Below are 21,365 nucleotides of genomic sequence, written 5' to 3' on the forward strand. Positions count from 1 at the left end.
CATTGTTTTGCATTACTTGTAACTTGTTTAAATTTCATTGACTTGTGCCTAAGTATAGGGTATTGCAATAGTCCAATTTAGAGAATATGAGTGCCCTAGCCAGTGTGATGCAGTTGTTGGTGGACAGGAAGGGTCTACATGCGTTTATTAGTTCAGACGTGTATGCCGTTGACAATTTTGTAGCATTTAGTTGTCTGGAGAGAGATAAGGTGGAGTCCTGATAAACTCCAAGTGTTTTGGCATCCTTATCTACTTTGATATTGTTCCCATCGATATTGAAGGAGGTATATTGGGGACCAAGCTTGTTAAGTCTCTGCCTGGAGCCGATGAACAGTAGCTTGGTCTTGTCATCATTTAGATAAAGACCGTGTTTGGCCATCCATGCTTGAATCATGCTGTATAATTAATTCAGAAGAATTGAGTCTTTGTCATATGTTCATGAAAGTGTGATGAGAATTTCCGTATGGTCTGCGTAATTTGTTTAATATACGCCAAGGCCATCTAGGTGGTCATATAGGAGCTTTGTGAATATGTTATACAGGGTTGGGGAGACGCAGGATCCCTACGGGACTCCACAAGTGATTGGAGAGGGTTCTGCAGATGCAATGGGGGAATACACCCTCATAGATCTGTCTAAGAGAAAGAAATGGACCCATGGACCCAGGCAGCTGCTTTGGTGGAAAAGGAGGCTCCTGTAGCAAGGTGAGTGGTTAAAATATTGTGGTCAACTAAATCAAGCGCTGCCGATAAGTCAAGTAGAAGAAGTAAAGCTGGTTTTCCATTGTCTTTGGCATCGTCCAGCTGAATTTTTAAATCCAGTAGAGCTGTCTTGGTACCATGTCTGGTTCTGAACCCGGATTGCTGGAAGCCCCGAAGATTATTCGCTTCGAGGTGGTTTTGTATCAGGATGTAGGCTGCTTTATCTAGTATTTTCAGGAGGAAGGGCACAGTTGTTATAGATCTATAATTAGAAGGATTACTAGGGTGAAGTTTAGGTTTTTTAATGAGAGGCCTGACCCATGCATCTTTAAGATTTTTGGGGACGTTGCATGAGTCAAAAGAGGAGTTAATGAATGAGGAGATAAAAGGAGGGAGATCCTTAGTCCCCTCTTTTATGATGGTGGCAGGGCAGATGTCGCGTTGACATATGAAAGGCATAAGGCTTGCAATGATAGCTTCGACCTCTTTAGGTGTGACTGGGGTGAATGCAGAACGAGTGCAAGTATTGGCGGTCGAGGGGTGGGGGTTGCTGCGTATGGGAGGTGGGGCGAGGGATTCGCTTGGTTTGGAGGTTGATTCAAGACAGATTTTTACTTCAATTTTGGCTTGCAATGTAGCAATTTTGTCTAGAAGAGCCTTTTGGATTTTAGTACACCAGAGGATGTCTTTATTACACAAGTCTGGCGGGGAGATGGGTGACTCCATCTCTCTGAGAATGGAGAAAATCTCGTTAGAGCTGGATTTGGCATTGTGTATTCTATTGTTGTAAGCATCGCTTTTACTTTTCAAGATAACGTCTTTATAGGCATTGGAGGCAGTGGTGAAGTTTTCCTTACTCTGGATCGAAAGGTTTTTTTTCAAGTGGCTTCTGAGTATCTTTTAATTTTACGTAATGCTTTTAGCTCATATGTGAACCATTTGTTAAGGTGAGCTGTAGGCTTAGCTTTTCTCAGTTTAAGCGGAGCTAGTTGGTCAAGGGCTAGGAGTAGTTTCTGATTATATAGGTCCACCAGTTTGGTAGGATCTTTATCTAGGTTCTTCTGAGGGTTGGGCATTTGTTGACATAAGGGGAGTACACTCTCCAATGTGATTAGGCGGTTGTTTCTAGTTAAGGCCGGGGGAGCTAGATGGTCATTGTGTTGTGGTTGACTGAGGTCTTGGATCTCAAATGAAATGACGTTATGGTCTGACCAGGCGCAAGGAGAATTTGAGATGATTTTAGTGTTGCAGTTTAGGTCTGTAACCCAATCCAGGATTCTGCCCTTGCAGTGAGTTGGATTGGAAATACACTGTGAGAAACCTAGTTCTATGAGAGCATTTTGTAAGGCAGTAGCATTTGCATCTGGTTGGTCATGTAGATCTAGATTCAGATCACCCAGGAGCCTGATTTGGGAGCTAGGTTAGGTGTTCTCGGTGAGGAGATGGGTGAGGTCTTCCTCAAAGGAGGAAGTAGGTTCCGGGGGTCTGTACAAAATGTGGAAGAGAAGTGTTTGTGCAGCTGAAAGGGGAAGTTTGATGGAGAGAAGTTCTCCAGATGGGATTGGATGACTATCAAATTTTCTTATGCCCAGTGTGTTTTTAGAGATAATCACGAGTCCACCACCTCTGCTGGTATTTCTGTCGGCCCTGATGATTGAGTCATTTTCGGGTACAAGTAATTCCAAAAAGCTGCAGTAGTATAATTTATAGAATCCAATCCTTTTTTTAAATTTCGGTGTAGGTATACACAAAGCGGATATCCCTTCAAAATTGTCCCATTGTAAGTCTGAATGTAAACATCAATATAGTTCAACATTTTTAAATGTATTTTTAGAATTTAATTAGAAAACATAAAATGTGTAAAACATGGATAGAGTGTGTTCAAAACAAAAACTCAGTTATTGTCAGAATACAAAGAACACTTTCTAATGTGTTTCAGAGAAGCATGAAACAAAATTATTATGAAAGAACAGACAATAGAAAAGCACATAGAGTGTGCACAAGAACTTCCAAATAATCTATCCAATTTTTTTCTCTACTCTGAGCAAGTCTGCCTATGTATGTGAGGACATCATAAACACTTAAGGTTTTTGGTTATAGAAATGTCTATAATCAGATCTATAAACATCCAGATAAGTTTTGGCAAACAAGCCACATGCTGGGAATAATGTCAGTAGCCTTCCTCAGGGCGAATTTACCACTACGGGGAAGCAGACAAAAAGTAGAAATTAAAAAATAAGAAAAAAATGTTAACATTCAGGCACGGGAGTGCCTTATACATTGCATGTTAAGTGCAGTTTGACTGTACTCACTTAAATTGGACTAAAAGAACCTTACCCAATCATTTAGTGGGTAATCAAAAGGAGGGACACGCTGGTGGTGGCCCTTGTTGGTATGAAGAGCATAACACAGAAGGTGGGGAGATCCAACCAGTAGTCAGCTTCTTAGTCTATGAGCAAAAAACAATTCCTCATTATGGACTCTAGCAAGTGTTGACAGCTAAAGTACTAAAGTCAAGTTTAAGTTGTGTAAAATGTTTCATCAGACCTGATGGTTTGGAGTAGTTCAATAAGCCCATTAGTTCCAAATGCATCAGAACAGAGCCAGACTGCAAGCATCAAAGGTCTGCTGTTGAGCAGTGACCTATTGATAAAAAAATATAGTGGTAGGAGTTAATCCTACTTGACGTACGCAACGTTTGCAGTGTTACTAGAACATCAATGTAAAGGGTGTAAAGCCTACCTGGATTTTCAACGTTAAATGCGAGGACTCCGTGTTTTAAATTCCTGGCAAAGATGATTTTAATGTCATTCTTCAAGCTTGTGCAAAATTCCGTAGTGAGCTCCCCAAGTTTCCCAAACACACACATGTATGTGTATTTATAGTGTGCCCTTCATTGTTCCGATTACTTAAGGAGGTACAAAAGGTTAACTAATGTATTTTTCTGTTTTTCTTGTAAATCACCATGGTCATGCCGGTTTCGTGTGTGTAAACTCCCTCTTCATCAGAACTTGGCGTTTCAATGGAGGCTGCAAAGAGCAATGAATGCCTCACTCGACTGAGTTTCACTGCCAAAATGGAAGAACATTTCCTCTTGGTGCACACAATCCGTGCCCCCAGCGCACGAGTTGCATGCCACAATCCTATTGGATCAATGGGCCAAGCCTAGTCTGAATGTGCATGATGGTTGCCTAGGTGATAGGTCTAGGCTTCAGCCTGTTCGTTTAACAAAAGATGAATTCTATTCGTAAGACACAAACCAGACCGCTTGCTTTTCTGGACGAGTTACAGTGAGCTGATTTATGGTCAGAAAACGCCTTTACGCACTTATGTTCAGACCTGTGTCCATGGAAACGTATCTATCTGTGGCTCGGTTTCCATGTTCTGAGTTACTACCTGTTATGGAGTAATGCAGTAGAATGCCTAGCTTGGAATCTGTGATGGAATGTAGAATGTAGAATGTGATGTGTGTGTTTCTGCAGCTGTTTTTCCTTGGAGTGAGTCGTGCTCTGGGGTCTCTACATTAAAACCCTCTGTAACCCCATGTACCGCCTCTGCCATTCGTTATACTAACAACACTGAAGTAAAGCCTATTCCTTTGGCAACAGTTTAGCAAGACGCAGTGGAGATGGCCCATTTTACAAGGTAAACGTGTTGTGTGTGTCAGCACTAGGGGAGCCATGCAAGTTGGGTCAGCGTGTTAAGCCGGAAAATGAAGTGTGGAAAGCGCTACGCATGTTACAAGGCCTGTAAGCATTAAAAAATGGTTTTCAAATAAATCAGTGCTCCAAATGTGGAATGTGCAAGCGCTACTTCGTATTGCTGGTAGGTAAATATGGGCACTGGAGATTCAAGGAGAGCGAGTCATTCTAAAATGCGATCCTCTGAAAGTTCACAATATTTACAATGAAGACATTTTTGAGAATGCTAAACACAAATCAATGCGTTTGCAAATTAGATCGGCCTGTTGAACCAGAAAAAGAAGTATGGAAAGCGCTGTTCGTGTTTCAAACCACTATAGGCATTTAAAAGCAGTTTCTAAATAGCTCAGTGTGCCGAACTTTGAATTCTGAAACCGCTATTCGTATTTCAAGTGTTGGCAGGCATTCATGATACTGTTGCAGTACGGTTTTACCATGACAGAGCATTTGCAGAAAGAGTCAATGTGACAAACTACCAAAAGGGCTACTCAGTTTGCAAAGCGCTATGGATATTCACAATGTTTTGCAGTAAGGTTTGTCGTATTTACAAAGGGGGAATGAATTCCTCATTGAGTCCTTTGATAGTCCTTTGATAGTCCCCTCAAGCACTCCCTTGTGCACCCCCTCCTCAAGAAACCCTCTTCCGACCCCTCCTGCCCCGCTAACTATCGCCCAATCTCCATTACTCCCTTCCTGGGCAAGCTCCTGGAGAAACTGGCCATCTCCCAGCTTAACCTCCATGCTGAATCTGTTGGTAATCTTCATGACCATCAATCCGGCTTCAGAGCGGCCAGAAGCACGGAAACTGCTCTCCTGAACATCCGTGAGGACCTGCTCCTGAACCTCGATTCCAACACTCCCTGTGTTCTCATTCTGCTCGATCTCTCCTCTGCCTTTGACACTGTCAACCATGCCATCCTGCTAAACCGTCTCCGTGATAACCTGGGTATCACTGGTCAGGCTCTGGCATGGCTGACCTCCTTCCTTTCCGGTCGACCCTCCCAGGTCCAAATGGGCTCCTTCCTCTCTGACATCTTTTTCTCCACCTGTGGTGTCCCCCAGGGATCCAACCTCTCTCCCTGGCTTTTCAACCAGTATCTGGCACTCCTTGCCCACCGCATCGCCGCTCTCTGCCCCTACTTCCAGTGCTATGCGGACGATACCCAGCTCATTTTCAGGCTACCCTCGGCCTCCTCCTCTCCTTCCCTCATCTCCGACTGTCTGTCTGCTATCAAGGAATGGTGTGCCGCCAATGACCTCTGCCTTAACGCCAGTAAGACTGAGATTCTACTCATCGGCACACCCACTCCCTCCTTCCCTTCAGCTCTCTGGCCGGCCTCCCTTGGCCCCCCTCCTGCCCCTACCTGCAAGGCTAAAAACCTCGGGGTCATCTTCGACTCCACACTCTCCTTCTCTCCTCATATATCTGACGTCTCTAAGAAGTCTCACTACCAACTGCACCTCCTCAGAGGTATTCTTCCCTTCCTCTCCTTCCCCCAGAAGCTCACTGTCTCCCGAGCCCTGGTTCTCTCAAGGCTGGACTACTGTAACAGCCTCTATCTAAATCTGCCTGCCTCCACTCTCCGCCCTCTGCAACTTATCCAGAACAGAACTGCGAGACTTGTCCTTGGCCTCAAGCCCAGGGACCGTATCTCTCCTGGACTGAAATCTCTTCACTGGCTCCCAGTGGCTGCGAGGATTAAGTTCAAAACCCTCTGCATTGTCCACAAGGCCTTCTGGGGCCTGGGGCCTAAATACCTTCAACTCTCTCTTCCTAAATATCTTCCTTCACGAGCCCTTCGCTCATCCGTCTCCAACTCCCTCATGGTCAGCCGCTTCTCGAAGCAACGAGCTGGGGGTAGATCTCTTTCTGCAGCAGGGGCCTCCCTCTGGAACAGCCTTCCTGCCTCCCTGAAACTTGAGGAGAACCATCTCCGGTTCCGGAAGCACCTCAAAACCTTCCTCTTCGCTTCTGCCTTCTCTCTCCCTCTCCCCTGCTAAACCTGCTTAACTCCCCACTGAATTCTGCACTTAACCTGCATCTGGGCCACTCTCAGCGACCTCGGTCCAGGGCCCAGCCACTCTCCACTTGCACTGCCTCCCTTGGCCCCCCCTGCACCGTGGGACTGTCACTGTATCCCTACAGCCCCCTTCCCAGCACTTGCTCTGCACTTACCTTGCACTTGCCACCAGCTGGCCCTTTTTATTCATTATTTATTTTACGCTACTTACCTTGTACTGCACTTTCCCCCCCACCTCCTCCCCTTGCACTTTCTCCTTTTTCCCCTTACCTCGGCACTTGCGCGATTTGAATGACACCTGGCCTAGTAGGATCGTTTGTCTGTCTTTCCCTTGTTTCCCCCCCCCCCGCCTCGTCGCGCCTTGAAACACTTGTGTATAGGCGCGTTACAAATACCATATCATATCATATCATATCATGAGTTTCCATTCTATAAATCCAGCGAGCTTCCTTTTGTAGTGGAGGGCAGGTCAATAAGACCCCCCCTCTCATACATCTCCAACCCTAGAGGAGACTCATGACTCGTCGACGGCCCCCCTGTCCCAGGGCCCAGGTGACGGGGCAGCTGCAGACCGACACATGAGGCTGCTCACCTGCGATACGTGGCATAGAATAGACTCCATTTTACATTAGGCCAACTCCATCTTGTAAACGGCACTAAGATCCACTACATTCAGAGTAGCTCCCATGCACAAGAAACTGCAGCCTGACCCTCACTTGACCGTGCCACACTTCCCCAGCCCCCACCTCATGGTAGATCCGCTGAAGGCCTGTTCTCACGAGCAACCAGACACGAACAAACAACAAAATAAACACTGTAACATTTCAGCCTTCCGCTGTACATCACTGCCCCAGCTGTGACCGGGCGGGTTTTGAAAGGAACTGAAACCAGCTCAGCCCTGCATGACCTGACCCTGCACCCAGCCCCAAGAAAATATATGGCGCCCCTCACCCCCACGAGCCCCCCCCCAAATCTCCTGTGCAATGGAATATGCATTTATGTAATATGTGTAATGTTGACTAACGATTGCTGCTATCATGGCGATGTGTGGACCAAGAGTAATATGTGATCGCTACTGTACAGAATATATTGAAGTTTATCTGAAATGTATGGCAACCCGCAACGACAAGAGAGCCCGAATATATCATGGTATACTACGTATTGCCCTCTTGGCACACGATCCAACCTAATGCTACCTCATGTTCCTATGTCAACTCCTGATATGTAACATTGTGCTAAAATGATAAAACCCACAGGCCTGTAACCCTATTAATGTAAATGTGTATGCACAGCCTTAAAAGACCCAAGTGTTGGTATTTACCCCTTGCCAAAGGTATGATACGCTGCCCTGTGTAGAGACATGTCCCGAGCTGCAAGGCCATCTCCCCCTTCTCCCGCCCAGGCCCTCCAAGGATAGCTAGTGTTCGAATAGCACAGCCCGGCCTTCCCTCCCAATCTCACTGGGCCCGATCCAAACATTCAAATCCCCCATGGCAGAGGTTGCCACTGCCGGCTCTATGAATTATGAGCTACCTGGTCCTAAATCCCACCGTCTCCAGGGCACCAGCTCCATGCCCCCCACGGCCCATTGGTATCCCTGTTAACCCCAAGTTAATGGCTGACGAAGGGGGGCGCCTACCCTTGTACCAATAGATTGTAATACCATCCTTCACTACACCCATCTGGACAGGGTAATCCAATGACCCCTCCTGCATCCCTGCCCCTGCACATGGACCCATGAGGCCAACTTGTTTTCAAGGTGCCACTGCAACAGATGTGCGAGGACACTTCCCACAACATATCAATATCACTGTCTCCTCCTGAGCATAAGGTCACGGTACCATCATGAGTTATAAGGTAACTGATAGTTCAGAATGAACTGAATGGATGTGAGTGTGTGGCCGCAAGGGCAAAGTGTTAGACAAGGCACCAATCATCACTGCAAGTTGTGTCCGGCCCGGCGCTCCACCCTGATGAGCCCAGCTGACCATCCACCCCTCGTGGCACTGCACAGACGTCCGCCAATCCTGGAACAGCAACCCTATATGATGTATACTAGCTAGTCAACGCCACCCAATCCCTGAGATTATGTGCACCCTATAGTGTGAGTCATGCATGACGTAGTTTTGTAATAAGTAGGACTGTCTTTGCTGTTGTCAGACAGAGCGCTCTCAGAGTCTGCAGAGTTCTTTGCATGCCCTATTTTGACTTAGATAAAAATCCCTTTTGCTATCAGCCGCACTTGTCTTGGTCTCATTCCCTCCTGGGGTGTGTCCTTCATTGCCTCTCAGTTAATGGGGGGTGCGTTTTGGGGACGCTCACTTACACTTTTGAAGCAGACATCTGGACGTATTCATTGACTTTTTAACAACATCCAGGATCCACCATAGAATGTCATAAGCAGAGTGTTGTAGCTCGATATAGTGATTTACAAGAGGGGCAGTTGTGGTTTTGCACCTAATGCGGGACCGGTGTTCTGAAATTCTGATGTGGACTGCACGGGTAGTTTGCCCAACATACCATAGTCCGCATGGGCATTCAATACAATACACAACTTGCTTAGTTTTACAGTTGGATAAAATTGGTAAAGTCCATGTCTGGTCATCGATTTTGAATTCCTTAATTTTCTTGGTGAAATTAAATACAGTGCATGCAGCACAGAGGTAATGGCCTGTTGTGGACCTCAATTCCATAGTCCAGTTTTTGCAGGTTGTCTCCGAAAGTTAGAATGTACAAGTTTGTCCCGCACATTCTGTGCTCTCTTCAACGCATATCTTGACAATGGTTTGTCAGGTAAGCTTAGTTTTGCAATTTCCCAATTTTTGGAAATTAATTTCTTAATTTGAAAGGTCTGGGACCCATGTGTGAGAATACACGTCATTCTAGTGTTTTCAGATGTTTTGATTCTGGGTGTCAAAAGGGAGTCATGATCGGTGAAGCAAACCTGTTTCATTGATCGGTTGCTGTGTTTTTTGGGATAACCTCTTTCTCAAAGTCTGGCATCTAGGTCATACGCTTGTTTATAGATATCTGCTTAGTCTGTACAATTTCTCCTTATGCGTAAATACTGTCCATATGGAAGATTATCTCATAAGTGTTGAGGATGGTCTCTCAAATAGTGCAAAAGAGTGTTCCTAGCACTTTCTTTTCTGTAGAGGCAACATTTCAGTTTACCTTTGTCATGTTTGATTTGAAATGCATTCATTGAAATGTTCAATTGTAAACTGGATGTTGTTGTCGATTTGGTTGATCCAGGTTAGAAAGAGCTGCAATTCTGTTTCCACTCCTTCCCAAATAAAAATAATATCATCAATGAAACATTTCCAATTTGAGATGTTTCTTATACATGGGTTTGTATCATACAGAATGTTGTCGGTCTCAAATTTGGACATGAACGGAATCGCCAGACTCAGCACGAAGGCTGCCCCCATCGTGGTACCTTAGTTTGTAGATAAAGTCAGTTAAATTCAAAATAATTTCTGCAAAGTGCAAGTCCCATAAATTCAATGATGAAGTTATGCAGAACACGTTCTTGTAGATTGAATTGAGTGAAGTGACCTTGTATACATTCAATGGCCTGTTCTTGAGGAATACTGGTGCACATTGATTTTATGTCAATGTATGTCCATTGTATCCAGTCTTTGTTTAGTTATGTCAAAATATAGATTTTCAAAATTTTCTGAATTGTGTTTGTGGTGTCTCTCAAGTATGTATCTGTTCGCACACTCATGGGTTTAAGAAAGGTGTCAACGAACTTGCATAAAGGCTTTAATATTGATCCAGATATAATAGGCCTCCCGGGGGGTGGGAGGGATTTCACTGAGTTTTTGTGAATCTTAACCCTTTAAATGCCAGAGACGAGCCGGCTCGTCGGTAAAAACCGCTCCAGGTTGCCACCGACGAGCCGGCTCGTCGGTAGCACTTAAGGGGTTAATGAGGGGGGAAATGCTGGCGGGTTTGGGCGGTGAATACCGCGATTTAAAAAAAAACCCATTGGCACTGGGGGGGAACCTCAATGGCACTTAAGAGGTTAAGTAATGCGTACATAGTTGGAGTTCGGCTTTGGCTGGTTGCCAGGAATTCAAATTCATTATCAGTGATCCAGTTTCGGTCATAGACGTATTTTACAGCTTGTTCAATCTCTGTTTTAATCTCCTTAGTTGGATCTTTCTTCAATTTTTAATAGCTTTCTGTGTCGTCTAAAAACACATTCACCATCTTAAGGAATTGGGTATTAGTCATCCCGATTATGCTTCCGTCCTTGTCTGCCGGCTTTATGACTATGACCATGCTCCGTGATAGATCATTTAAAGCTTTATGTTTATCTTTAGACATGTTCTGTTTGAGAAAGTTTCTCTCTCCTTTTCCTTTCAAACAGTGTAGATCCTTTAAAACACATTTTTCAAAGGTCAAGATTTCTCTTGGGATCTGATTATCCTGGAGCGTGAAAGTAGATGAAACACCTAGACCGGAGTCTAATTCTGCTGTTATGCTGGGGGAGTTTAGAAAGAATGCTGTAAGTCTGATAGTCCTAAGGAATCTACGAAGCTCCATTTCTGTGGTGTACCAGTTTGTCTGTGTTGTTCGAACAAACGATAGGCCTTTGGATAAAACTGAAATCTGAGATTGGTTTATATCACGATTCGCTAGGTTGAAAATGGGTATGTGTGGTTCTGTATTGACTAGCGGGTTTGGCGTCTTCTGCCCCATGTCCATCTCATTTGCGCTGCCTTCAGCAATACTCCTCGCAAACCCAGGAGCAGCCAAGGTCGCAGAGTGAGATAAGATTGCTTTCTTTGAACAACAGTGAACCCTGGCAGACAAATATCTTTTAATTCTCCACAAATACGAGTAAGCCACGGTAGAACATCCAGAGCCCAGTGTTTTTTCTATGGGAACGAAAAACATTTTCACAAGACTCACACACCATTTGAAACATAATTGTAACAAGAATGGCTCAGCTCTGGCTAGTGAACACTGAGAGCCGAGGGGCGAAATAGTCTGTTTCGCCTAAAAGAGATGGGAACAGATTCATACTGCAACAATTTCAGAGTTAGGTAATTGGGGGTGGTGCAGCTAAACCAACGCACTGATGCAAAAGTCCAATGTCCAATTATCAGGCTCCCTATAATGGTTACATAGGTAACCTATCACTTAGCAGCCAATAGCAGGATGAGATAGGTTTCTGGGAGCTGATCCAATTCTGTGAGGTCAGCCTGCAGTGTGTTACAAAGCTGGCTTGCAAGCCAGCCCCGGGGGAGACGGCGCCTGGACTTTTACTGTGCACAAAGCTCTCTGTGTGTTTTTCTTTTTTCTTCTGCCCAGAAATAAACGCAGTTTGGAACATGTGGCTGCCTGCTGGGGTCTCTGCTGCATTCCTTTGGGCAAAATGGGAGGTGTTGGGGTCTCCCATGGCTCAGACCCCCAGTAGCCCGGGTGGGGGTCCAACTTCTCCCCAACAAGTTGGTGCCCTCTGTGAGGCTCATTGCTCATTGTAAGACATGGATGAATGGGCACTGCCCTGCATTGAACTGCACTCCCTGCCGCCGACTCAAGGAAGCTGTGGGACCCTCGCCTGCACCTGAAGACCACCGGAAAATGCGTAACCGGCTAAAGGCATCAGGGGCCACTTGGAAATACCCCGCTTGAGGGCAGGTGAGAGCCCTGCAGGAGAAGGGGTCCGGTGAAGCGCCTTGAGGGGGTGTCCAGTAGCAGAGCAAGTGCCAGTGCAGCATAGGAAATGTAAGTACAAGTTCAAGCAACCAGCAACATGGGCTTTGAGGGGAGGGTGTGATTGTGTGGGGTAACAATGGGAACATGTTTCAAGTATTATGATGTATTGTTGATCAGTATGTTGCAGACATTTTAAGTTGTTTTGTTTGGGTAGAAACTGGGGGGAGGTATTGTAAATTGGGTGGTGGGAGATTGTACATTGTCGCAAAAATTTGGCGTATTGGTGGTGATCGGCACGTGAATTGTAGTTGGGACTGGAGCGGTTGCAGTGGTCCCTTCTTGTGTTTATGAGGATATTGGGTGGGGTAGTGACTCCCCACGTATAGGACGGAGTGCCGCGCTGGTTGGTCTGGATGGCGATTACATGTACGGGGGTATGGATTTCCTATGAATTGACGTTATAGATCAATGAGTAGGTGAGGTTCCCTGCTGATTGAGCGTTGTAGTTCAGTGAGTGGATGATGTTTCCCCGCAGGAGGTAGCTAGATTGTTCCTGAGTGCGGAAGATAGTTGGCTGGTTAAGCTCCCCTGGTGAAGGGTGTATCACACGCGAGGCGACGCAGCATGCGCAGTCCGATTATAAGAGTTTATTGTGGTTTACCTTGTTCCAGTTGAAGCAGGAAGACAGCTGTGGGGATTGTTGGGTTTTATTTTGGGATTTTTGTGGGGTTGGAAGAAATGGGTTATTGTTCTGTGTATGCACATTTGTCTGTGCATTTGTACTATGTTTTTAGTTGGTGACGTCACCTTCAGATTGATGCATAGGACACAGAGTTTTGATGGTGAGGAGATAGTGGTGTGGATTTGGAGAGGAAGAAGAGGTGACCCAGAGGCGGTGTGTGGAAGACACATGCGCAAGATTGTGGGGCTGTGCCGGAGAAGGCAATGGTTTGGTGAAGATGGGCTGTACGTGGAGTGCACTGGCTAAGGTGCGGAGCCAAGAAGGCTCACAGAAGTTGAAAAAAATGTTCAATTATCTTCTAACTTTTGCTCCCTGAACAGCAGACTATCGAAATATTCAACTTGAGGTGAGGTAAAAGGTATCACATAATAGAGAAATGACTCCCCTTCAACTGTTATGTAGGACACAGCCCCATGCCAAATTAAATTAGTAAAAAACATAGTGTGCAAAGATTAAAAGGTACCGAAGGAAAATAAAAACATAAAAAGACCATGGCTGCCATTGGCAGCTTCTCCAGAGGTGTGCAGCAATCGCTACTGACACACATAGACAGCACTTACACGGGAAGAGGGTTTTAAAGCACCTGGCTACAGTTCAACTGTGCGCATGAGGGAAATGGAAGATGTGAGGAGTCAGCAGATGCTGAACTAGCACGAGCAGAGGGAAGAGGGGTCTCACCCTTCTGCACCTCCGGGAGTGTAATATTTGAGGACACAGATGGTAAGAAAGGAATGCATTCTATGAGAGAATTTAGAGCAGCAGAAGGACATTTAAACACCACACACAAACAATCACAATACACTAAAGAGAACAAACAGGAAGGTGCAAAACAACCCACTAGCAGCACATGAGCGAGCAAGGGAGGGCTGCAGTGCATGAAAGCAGATTCGAAGGCACAGGTACAGAGGAATTAAATTTAAAGGGAAGATAACGGGGGAGGTGCAAGGAGTAACAATAGCAACAGAGAGTGGGGAGAAGGGGCACAAAAAGCTTGACTGGGCAGTGCAAATGGAGGGAGAAGAGAGACGGGAGAGGGACCACGAAAAGAAAGTGCAGTGCGGGGAGAGAGACAGGAAGGGAGCGGGGGAACTGGAAAAGGAAGAAAGGGAATGGAGGAGGATGGATGAGAGGGAGCTTATGGGAAAAGAGCGTGGAGAAGGGATAGATGGCAAGGGAATGGGTACAAAAGCAGGATGATGAACGGACGATAAAAGTGGTAAGTGAGTGGGTTGCACTGGAATGGGAAAGGAAGAGATGGGAGGGGGAGAGAAGGAATGAATAAGACATAATAGCAAAATATGATAGGGGCTCGGTAGGGGGTGGTGCAGCATGCATGGGGTTATGGAAGGGAGGCAGGAAGTATAGCGCACTAGAAATTGACTGTGTTAAACAAACGGCAGAGAAAGGCACATGAGGCCAAGTAAGCACAAAATAAATTATTAAAGTATGCAATGGGAGGGGCACTTAACATCAGCCCCGACTCACACGCACAAGCATCACAATAGCAGTATCAACAACCACCACAAGATGCACCGCCCATGTGGGGAGGATACATGGGGCAGGACGGGATCATTTCAGCAGACACCACAAGCACCAACGCAGGCACTGTCACCACTACATGTGCAGACACAGACACAACAAATGACAGCACCTCTACCCCTTGCTTCTCCTACATGTACAGACACAGACACAACAAATGACAGCACCACTACCCCAGGACTCACAAGCATCACAACCCAGGGGCACTGCACAGCAACCAGCACCCATATAGAACACTGACACAATAGCAACAGTACCGGTTACATGACTGGGAGGAGTCTTCTTGATGGGGAACAAACATTTCAAAGGACATAGATTGACATTATACCCTTAATAGGACAGCCCAAGAAAAACTTGATTTGTCTCTCTCTGCCAGACACGCTTATGCTCCACCTCCCCGACAGAGCGGGCGAGACGCACACCGACAAACACACTCACGCACACTCAATACTGCAGAGGACAATTGCATAGGGGTGGTGTAGGTAACAAAAAATGTTCTTTTCTGGGTGACAGTGGGGCGACTAGGCCATGCATTAGGGAAGAGAAATTTGTGACATCATGAGCAGAGTGGATATGACCACCTTATTAACAAACAAAGCCACAACTTGTTAAACACCAGGCATACACATGTTGAAAGTAAGGAAGATTGTTTAGGTATAGTGGAGGGGCACGGTACAGAGGGGGGTGCATAAAGATAGCGCATCGCAAGAGAGTACATTTAGGTACATTCTGAGCACACATCTTTCAGCGAGGAGACTGGGCTCATGCATACACGAATAACACAGAGCACTTGAATGTGACACACAAGGTAGAGAAAAGTGCACTTGAGGGGGGAGGCGTGCATCTTATTGACAGTTCACTACGGGAGGAGAGAAGTGCGGGCAAAAGGTGGATGATCCATGTTCCCAACAGACACCCTTTGGCGACAAAATAACACAGTGCAAGTGGTAATGCCACTAGCGCTTTTTAAACACAGCACTGGCACAAATGCATTAGCGAACACATATAGGGAAGGAGGTCATTGCTGCACGAATTGGAGAATAATGGTTGTATTAAAATTTGGGAGTAGAAATATATTGTTTAAATGTAACAGTAATGAAAGTAGTGGAGTAATAAAATACTAGACTTAAATGAGTAATTAACAGAGTAGGTAGAGTTTAACAAGTGGAAATGTAGTGGGATACAGGACATGGGAGTAAATTGTGACGGTTGGGATTGAAAGAAAAGAGGAAATAAATAAATAAATAAATAAATAAATAAAAGAGGGGGGAGAGACAGGTAGCGAATAATTGGTAGCAAATTTCATTAGTACCAGCTTAAAGTGCCTGCAGTACACTGCGGGGCACGCCCTGAGAAGTTGTGAGAGGAGCCATTGAAAAAAAAGATTTAAAAACCCTGCAATTATCTTAACTAAGTAACATGATCCCCTTAACTTAGACACACAGCCACCCTATATGACAGATTTACCACCCTGATGCTTCCCTGTTTAGCTTGTCAGCGCATAATGCCCAGGGACAAAGGCGCTCAACATAAATAGCTTAAAGTAAAGTACAGTAAATACAAGACTCAAAGGCCCAATTGCACACCACCACCTAAATTACGTGTATATGATCAAAGTGTGTCATGATTATCTTCACCTAAATTAAGTGCCTACCTATTTTCCAGGTAAATTTCGAATTGTGTAACAATTTACGGTCAGACCGCCATTGAATGCCACCAGGTGGTAACAGGATGGTGCATAAATGTACCCTTGGCTCCTCCCACTAGGACACTGAATAGTGCAAGAGTAGTGCATAGAGGTTAGGTCAAGAAATTGAAGAATATGTAAATTCTCAGGTCTCAAGTGCTTCTTTTTCATTTCTCGCCAGATACAAAGGACCCAGGCAGGCCTGAAGACAACGGACGACTAAAACCGAATGGCTAGGGACTAGAGCGGGACATTTGCCCTCCTGACAGACTTTGTTAGATGTGTGAGGCGTCAAGCCCTACAAAGCGGTGGCCACCCTGGCAACGAGGGAGCAACGATTGACAGGGTCACCAAGCCCCTTAAAGACAAAACTGAACAATTACCCATTGCCCACCCCGTGGTCACAAGATCACAGACTAAAACAAACACTGCCCCAACAAGCCCCGCACTACCTGAATAAAGAACATTGTAAAAATATGTGAAAAATTACACCACACTGTGTAGACACGTGCATGTTCTCTTTTCTTTTTGTCTCGCACATGCAGGTTGTTGCGTATTTATGCTGTTAGAATTGTGTAGGAAATTTCCTTAATGTTATCTCCCATAAGTCACCCTGAGGCCTACTCATTCAACCATTCTGAAGCGTTTCCCACTCAATTTGCCCACTATGTCAGAAAACTCAGACCCTTAGAGCACGTTTCCCTGAAGTATATTTCCTTTATCATCTCATCAGCTGCAAGGACCCAGCAGCGTAAGTGGTTATGGGCAAGGAAATAAGGACTTTTATCTTCACGATGGGACTGTTAATGATGAACGAAATAATGGGGGGTGGTCATTTAAAAATGATATGTAATAGTGAGCATTACCGCTGTATCCCCTACTAACATTCCCTAACCTAAGCAGGAAGATTTACGGCATCAGTGGGTGAGGAAAAGCTGTTGCTAAAGTAAGGAGAGGTAAGCGCAGACACAAAGGGAGTAAAACATACACATAACACACATAGCAGAAGTGACCAACAACATGCACACATGTACAAAATTGGTAGGGACACCACTGGAGAGAGCTGTCCTGACTGCTCTTTAACATATGCCGTGAGAGAATTGATTACAACAGAAATTACTACAGCAGAGCATGACGCCCATGTATCCCAAGGTGTGAAGAAGATTGCAAGGGAAGACAGCAACATTGAGATTGAAAAAAAAAAGGGCAATCCCCTATGAAAGGAGATATCATAAAGACACTACCAATGATGAACAACTCCTGGCAGCTCATTGACGAACAACTGTATGTAGCAAGTGGCCAGAGAGAGAAGAGAAAAAAAAAAAAAACGAGCAAATGCACCAGTGAGCAAGCTGCAAGAAAAAAATAAGAAAAGATAGATAAATAAATAATAAAAGAAGAAAGAAAAAACAAAAGAGAGAAGAAAAAGAAAAAAAAATATGATAAGTGCCTAACAGAGTGGGACAAGAGAGCGAAGATGGTGACTTGGGTGGAGAATGAAGAAGGACCTATACTGTGAAGGCACCAGCCTTATGTCACCAGCACAACAGTGAAAAGAAGTGGACGAAAATGTTGGATGCAAGAAGGTTGAGGAAAGTAGGGAGATGAGAGCAGGAACATCACTGCTTATGGACTACTATTGAGCACATGCACCTAAAGATCAAGAGAAACTAACACCGAATTGGGGAGGCGACTGTTCGTTGGTGCGCATCAGCATGCCCTTGTTGGTGATGCCCAAGGATGATGTGAAGCATGACACATTCCCCAAGATGGAAAACAGCGGAAGAAGAGAAACAGACAGAGGAGTGAAAAGAGGGGGGAATTACTTCTCGAGCGTGACAGAAGCAACATTAGATGAAGTACCAGCACACAAAAGACTGTTCAGCAGAATACACATGTGAACACAGAAAGACAAGAACTGGCTAGTGTTTCCATGGTAATGGATGCCATCATGACTGGCTGGTCGATTGAAGGTGAAGCACTAGTACCGAGCGCAGCATTATTGTGCAAGATCAAGATACATTGCAAGAGCCCTCTTCTTTGAGCAGGAGGAGAAACAATACTGCCTTTGCAGCAGGCGGCAGGCCAGTTTTTCAGACAATTGCTTGAGGCTTGCAATTTCCGCTCAGCAACTCTGCACTTGTGTTTCAGAGTGGGCAAGTCAGAGTCATACCAAGAGATGCACATGGGGCAGGCTTATGAAGAAAGGTTTTATTTTCTTTATTGGAAAATAAACAAATGTCCAGATGGCATGGACCATACAAAGTAATAGAGCAAACAGGTGCATGTAATTATGAAATCTCACAAGCAGACTGCTGCCTTAAAACACAAAGCTATCATATAAACTTATTAAAGGAGTGGAAGGAAAATCCCAGTCTCTGGCCATAATATTATCTCGCCTTTTATTAGAAGACGCAGAAAGTAAGGCCTTAATTTCATCTGACCTTAATAACAATCAGAAACTAGATTTGTATGAGCTTATAAGGCAGTACACTGATGTATTTCGGGAAGAATCTGGAAGAGTCAAAGGGATTTATCATCATATCCGCACTCCTGTACGCAAAGTCACACATCTGAAGCCATATCGGTTACCATAATTCAGGAAGACAAACCATGCAAGAGGCTAATATCATTGAACCTTCTAATAGCCCTTGGTCCTTCCTCTCAAGTTAGTGGCAAAACCCAATGGAAGTTGGAGATTTTATGTACATTTTCGTAAATTGAATGCAACCTCTGCTTTTGACACTTACCCAATGCCCAGTATCGATGATCTGATAGATCGACTGGGTAATGCTGTCAACACTTGATCTTACAAAGGGATATTGGCAAGTTTCATTGTATGGGCCTGATAATGAAAAACTGCCTTTGCCACTCCCATAGATTTGTTTCAATTCAAAGGTTTACCTTTCGGGCTACATGGTTGAACATAAGGTCCTTAATCAGTAACATGTCATGCAAAGGATGGGATGCAGAGTAACCAAATAATTAGACTGACTCAGGAAGTTGGCAAAGTCCCATTCAACTGTTTTAAAATCAATTGTCTAAAACATGGAGTTACAACGGACATTGACGGACATTTGCTCGAGCTCTCAATGTATTTTACATAAAAACACACTTATATACTAAAGGTACGACGTCGTTTCGTTGCGGGATGGTTTTTCGCAGGGTTTTTTACCGCAAATTTTTTGGGGGGAAAAGAACCCATCGAATTTTTTCGAAAATGGGGGAGGGGGGCAGTGGGGGGGAAAAAAGAAAAAAAATTCGATGGGTTTTTTCGGAAAAAAATTGCGGTAAAAAACCCCGCAAAAAAAACATCCTGCGATGAAATGACATGGAACCATAGTAAAAATGTGTCATAAGTGAGGTCATACTATGTGGCAAATAAGAAAAACCTACTAAGGGTCGGGATTGGCTTAAGGGGAATATTTAAGTATACTTTCTATACAGAGTAGGGTTGTGAAAGGACATTACTCTTAAGCCTGCCCCTAGTGCAATCATCCTCAACATGTACACAGAATATGATTGGTTCCTAAACTATAAGGCCCTCCGTTATATGGCCCTCTACAATTGGTTGGCACGCTCGTGCTATGTATGGAACATTCGGCTCACTAGCAGCATGAAAGCTCATACCCCAGGTGCCAAGGGGTGAACTGGACTTCACCTCACCGCCCAATTAGCCCCACATCTCTCATTGTCCATGCCTTCTGCCATGCAGACTGTCTTTGAACTTGGCCTTGCAGTAGATTCTCTTCTCTGGCAATATAAGGGAGCATGGGTACACGCTTATCACAGTTATGGTCTGCATGCCCAACTTCTATTTCCATCCTTGGCTCACGTGACAGGACACCGCAATTCAGCACATTTTATTGCAATTAATTGTCTTGAATTAATAAACTTGGCACTCATGGTGTTCCTTCCTTGCTCCTTGATGAGAGATAATTCAGCTTCTCACGTTCACTGTTCTTTGAGGATAAATAACCATTTCTTGGCTGCCTTCAGTCTTGTCACCAGGCCAGGCAGCCCTTCTCGCTTCTTCCACGCTCCCAGCTAATTCCTTGCTGCGACACAGTTTTCGATCCTTCTTTCTCAGTGGGTGTGAGGTTACTAAAATTGCGACACTGATCTCCAGTTTCTACATATATAATGCTGGCTTCACCTGCAGTCTGTTCACTTCATATAGCCAGCTTCTATGATCACATAATCTACTTGCGTTGCTGCATCTGTACATTCATTGAACGGCTTGCATTTTCTGCAGTGCATCACACACACATGCAATCTTCTTTTCTGAATCGGAACGTTCACTCGATTTCTTATTTCATCATCAGTTTCTATAAGGTCCATACATCTTCTTCTTCTTCTTATCTTCTTAGTGAATCACTCTTACTTCTTGTGACATCACCAGCTTCTCTTTCCCTTGTTTTCATATTCCTTCGGGGACCTCTACCAAGAGATTGTCATCTCTTTGTGCATACATCTGGTATGGCTTTCTTAACGGATACCTTTTCTTGAACACTCATCGCGGTATGGTCACAACTACTGGTGTCAAGCATGGTGCAGTTTCAGGCTTCCAACATACAGGCAGTAGGGGGTTGGGGCTTCCTGTAGAGTCAGTCGGCTGCTCCTCTACACTGTGATCTGGTGACATTTCAGAGACTTGTGGATAAAATCTTACAAACATAATCAGAATTGTGCAGAGCCTATATAGATGACATTATAATACATAGCAAAACCTGGGAAGATCATTTGTATCACCTATATACCATCATGAGAGTGTTGAGAAAAATGGTATTAACCTCTAATCCAAGGTAGTGTAAACTGGCCCAATCAGCAAAGGAAGGGCTGTCCTAGATACACCCCCTCCAAAAACAAAGAAAGAGCTAAGGGCCTTTTTGGGACTAATCAGGTATTACCACAGATTTAATCCTGATTTATTTAGCAAGACATCCAGAGTGACAGACAAGTTGAAAATGCAGAGCCCCTAAAGATCAGGTGGGAGGAATAGGAAGAAATCTGTTATACGACCTTGAAACAGGCCCTATGCCAAAGCCTCATCTACGGCGTGGCTGATTTCATCCTTCAGACTGAAACTTCCTTAATGGGATTATGAGATGTTCTGTCTCAAAACTAGGATGGATTCGAGCATCCCAACTTATATATCAGCAGACAACTCTTCCCCAGAGAGAAAAACTATTCAGTCATGGAGCTAGATTCACTATCCAACAAATTTGCCATAATTCACCTAAAGTATTACCTCTTAGGTTGCAGGTTTTCCTTAGTGACAGACCACTCTCCTTTATTTTGAA

At 44.7% G+C, this 21,365-nt stretch overlaps 2 protein-coding genes across 3 annotated transcripts in view; both read right to left on the reverse strand.

The window, feature by feature from the left end:
* Positions 1-3,583, reverse strand: part of LOC138498130 (lymphocyte antigen 6E-like) — a 192,063-nt gene extending 188,480 nt beyond the window's left edge. Inside the window, exon 1 of the mRNA XM_069621999.1 lies at positions 3,442-3,583. Within this exon, the coding sequence (XP_069478100.1) occupies positions 3,442-3,568 (127 nt within the window). The 5' untranslated portion in view covers positions 3,569-3,583. The remainder of the gene's footprint in view (positions 1-3,441) is intronic.
* The window catches only part of LOC138498132 (lymphocyte antigen 6E-like), a 1,052,795-nt gene that overhangs the window by 621,310 nt on the left and 410,120 nt on the right, over positions 1-21,365 (reverse strand). The gene's annotated exons all lie outside the window — the stretch shown is intronic.

Source organism: Ambystoma mexicanum, chromosome 5q (assembly GCF_040938575.1).
Source record: "Ambystoma mexicanum isolate Mex_15411 chromosome 5q, UKY_AmexF1_1, whole genome shotgun sequence".
Taxonomy (NCBI): Eukaryota; Metazoa; Chordata; class Amphibia; order Caudata; family Ambystomatidae; genus Ambystoma; species Ambystoma mexicanum.